Genomic DNA, 4,323 nt, shown 5'->3' with positions numbered 1-4,323 from the left:
GGCGATGCGCACCAGCAGGTGTGTGTAGCTCCGTCAAGCTGCCTTGGTGGGTACCGCGACTCCGGAGACGACGAGGCTCCGTTCGAGGCCACTGCCAGACAGACTTCCGCGTTCGCTGGAACCGCAGGCCTGTTCGAAATCGCAGATTAGAGTTAGATTCTATGTGATCTTATTTTGTTGTGCGATTTTTCTTGAACAATTGAAGAGAATATAGGAAGAAAATTATCGCCTTTTATCAAATAAACAATATTTTTAATTTTAATATAAAAAAACTATTTTAAAGTATTTTTTGTTGGTTTATGTTTCAAACGCAAAAATTATAATATAAGTAATTTATAAATTAGTAGAATCACATAAATTATAGTATATCAAATTCTTAAAGTGGAAATATTACATCATTCCTTTACTTCAAAAGTAACACAAAAAATGATTTTCGAATTATTACTATGAATGAGTTAAATAATATCTTATTAAAAGTTATCTAACTTCATAAAAAACCGTCATAATCGTCACAACTCAAAAAGAATGATTTTTTTTAAATTGTCAAACGAGAATAACAAAAATTTGATTATATTAAAAATATATTCTTTGTGTTGCAACATTATTTGATTAGACAATTTTCTGTCAAGTTAAAAATAATTTTTCCTCTTTTCTGAAAAACTTGCTTTTTTTGTCACCTTTGGAGTAAGAAATACTATCTCATTGTGCTTATATTAATAAGATTAATAAGTAACACGGTGCAGAATGTACGTGATTCTTGAAACGTTTATTATACAGTTTTAACAATAGAACGTACCTTCAGCTCACTGAAGATCTCTGTGAAGAAACCGGGCTCGCTGTTGATTCGCAGCATTTCGGAGCTAAGTCGGTTGACGATCAGGAGACATCGATCCCAGAATTTGTCCTTGCTGTCCTCGACGAGGAACGGCTTCAGCGGGTAACTAATTTCGTTACCCATGTAACTGTAGCTCAAGTAAAGACACGTCAATACCGTCGCCTGAAGCTCCTTCTCGGACGCCTCATCTCCATCGACAAGCTCTTTCACCAGCATGTACACGAACACTACGTTGGCAGGGTTTATGAAGGGCACGTCCTGACAAACAAAAAAAGATAAATATATGATTAAAATTTTACATATTTTATTTAATAACGCATATTAGTCTAATCTAATTTATAATAAAATAAATAAAACATGTTTGTTTTGTATAAATAATTTTATATTTATTTGAATTATCCAGAAATATTCTATTTTTTTTATCTAATTTTAAAAATAAAATTTATACATCCGTAAACGTAATTATGTAGAACAATATGATTCATATCTAAAGTACATCATTTTGTAACATAAATATCAGCAGTGTATCTCAGGCAACAATGAACGATAAAAATAAAGTTCGTGACGACTCGCAATTATGGAAATGGAAGGAGATTTTTTTTTAAATGATGTGTCCATTAGATATTTTTCTTATATATATATATATATATATATAAAAACTTGCACTTTAATGTTACACAAACTGACACAATTTTGAGATAAGTTGAATGAACTTAATTCTCTCAATATACGTATTTGCATCGTTGATATTATATCATTGTTAATATAAACTATGTTTTTACGTATATGTCATTAATTACATAGTGTTTTGCTGTGCAGCATAGTGTTGCATTTGTGTTGAATATTTCCCTATAGATTTTAGGGACACACGTTTATCCATACACGTGTGTTTGTATTATACACGCGTGTCAGTGTAAATACGTATAGGCATATAATACGTATATTGAACGCAAGCACTTTGGATACAAATATAGTCACATAGATGTTAATTAGTGCGGATACACATATAAGGAGAATATGTCGTATAAATAGAGTCTATTTATACTTGATAAGACCTCCATTAGCCATGAAACATAAAAGAAAATGTGCAATTAAGTACATCTATGTATACAACTATATTATTTTTATATACATGTATATATATATATTTATGTATATGTATGCACTGTCTTTATACACATACACATACACGCATACATATGAATGTGCAGGTCAAAATTTATAAAATTTTCACAATAAAAGTGAACCGATTTTTCTTATATTGTTATATCGAAAGTAAAGAAATCTATACGAATTTTCTTGAGTTAACAGAGCTTCTCCAATCCACACATCTTGCCTGATATAAAGGAAAATGTGTACGCGTTGATAAAGAGAGAAGGAAAGAGAGAGATTATTTTTCTTTTATCACATATAACGAAAATCCAATCTATAAAAAAATTGAATGTAAAAAGTAATTGAATGTAATAAGTGAGTCTTGGCTTTATAAACAAATATATTGCGATTGATTAACAAAAATATATCAAATTTTGTATAATATATTAAATCATTATCAGATTTATTCAACTATGTATCAATTAATTTCACAAATTAATGAATGTAATTGAAAAACACTTTGTTTATTTCATTAGATCCGTTGTATTAAATATGAATACATTATAAATGAATCCAAAATTAATTTAGCTTGAAGATGTAGATACATTAATTCACGATCTGGTTTTTAAATACAATTCAAAATACTAGCTTGACTTATATTACCATAAATAAATAATACTCTCTTCATAAACAGAGATATTATATTACGTATTATACGACAATGTGATAATATTATGTGAATATAATTATATATACATATTATATTATGTTAAAATAATTTAATTTTAATAAGATATAATATTGTTTAATTTTTTAATTGTTAACTAATTATGCATTATATGACAAATAATACTTATAAATAACAAACTGTTCTCATTTAAGAGAAATATATTATAATACATCTCAAGGGAGAACCCGTGCACGCATCAGTTCGCGGCGTGCACGCCAAGACGGAGCGAGTCGTATTAGCGCGCATGGATGCATCGGCTCATGGTGCAGGAGGAGCGTAGGTGCATCGATTCGTAAGAGGTGGTGCACGGCGTGGTGCGATGCGGCCGTCGCACATGTGGGTGCATTAAGCGCGGTGAGGCCACATCGGTGACCCGGGGAGGATCGATGCCCTCGATACGTTTTCCCCGCGCGATCGGCAACCTGCTGCTGTTTTTATTGTCCGAGCCGCATAGTCGGCCGCCCCGTTCCTCGTTAGCCGTGTCTCTCGGCTTAATGCACATTACGCTGTGCGCACTCACGTTTGCAATTTGCTCACACGCCAGGATGCGTCCCCCACTGCCGCCGTACGACGCTGGCAGGGCCGACGACACTTCTCGGCGACGGCGACACGCCCTCGTGCCATCGCCGGAGGATAATCGGAGCAGTGCACCTTGCACAATGCAGCGGAAAGAAAAAGGGATGCGCACGGCCTCGCGTAAACGTACCAGAGATTCTTTCGATTCTCCCGCGAAAACCCGAAACGCCTGAAGAATCGCTAAACAATCAGACAGCTACTGCTTTAACGTAGACGAGATTGCCCGCGGCGTAGAACTCCATTACACAAATTTCACTATCACTTTATATAACACATTACAGTTCAAGTCGATTTATCGTGTTTTTAAATTTGTATATAGTTCAGCGATTATTTTTAAAGAAAGGATAGATTTAAATAAACTAAAAATAAATAATAACGATATAAATAGTAATAATATAAAGTAAATAATAATGGATTATGAAACCTTTTGACTTAGGTCTATTCAACATTGATTGCAAGTGATTCACACTATTGCAATGAATATTTCATAAATTGCATCAACTAATAAATGTCTAGAATAATTTTCTTAATGCTACAAAAATACCAATGTTTCTCACTAAAGGGAACAAGTGAATATATTACTAATAAAAGAAAAACGTGATAAAAATCTAATATTTCATCAATAAAGAACATAATTATAGAAAAAGCAAAAAATTTCAATGTATGTTCTATCTTTTATACAAGAAATATAATATTCATCTGAAAAATAGTAACGATCAATAATGACCGTTCGGTATACTGAAAAAAAAGATTGGCTGCTGCAGCAAATAGATAGTAAAATATTAGATAGTAAAATATGGCGTAGCATTTTTAATTGACTGCAGCAGCCAATTAAAAATACTATGCCATTTTATCATCTAATTTGTTGCAGCAACCAATCTTTTTTTTCAGTGTACTTTTTATGTCAAATTGCAATCCTTCTGCATTGAATCATTAATGTTTCAAGTATAGGAGCATCAATTTAAATTTGATGCGTTTGAACTTACTTTAATTGTCAACAACAAATTTTTTCCTTTTTAGCACTTAGCACTTAATTGTTTTAAAGATCTCTGGAAAATCTTCAATGTACACTGAAAAAAAAGATTGGCTG

The 4,323-nt window shown here is 32.4% G+C and overlaps 1 protein-coding gene across 1 annotated transcript in view; it reads right to left on the bottom strand.

The window, feature by feature from the left end:
- Window positions 1-6: 6 nt before the first annotated feature.
- The window catches only part of Cdk5alpha (Cdk5 activator-like protein), a 16,410-nt gene continuing 12,093 nt past the window's right edge, over window positions 7-4,323 (bottom strand). Inside the window, 2 exon segments of the mRNA XM_018444972.1 lie at window positions 7-129; window positions 797-1,093. Coding sequence (XP_018300474.1) covers window positions 34-129; window positions 797-1,093 — 393 coding nt within the window. The 3' untranslated portion in view covers window positions 7-33.

This window comes from Mycetomoellerius zeteki, unplaced genomic scaffold, assembly GCF_001594055.1.
Source record: "Mycetomoellerius zeteki isolate Tzet28-1 unplaced genomic scaffold, Tzet1.0 scaffold155, whole genome shotgun sequence".
Taxonomy (NCBI): domain Eukaryota; kingdom Metazoa; phylum Arthropoda; class Insecta; order Hymenoptera; family Formicidae; genus Mycetomoellerius; species Mycetomoellerius zeteki.
The sequence above is the reverse complement of the archived record's forward strand: the minus strand, read 5'-3'. Positions and strand labels throughout refer to the sequence as shown.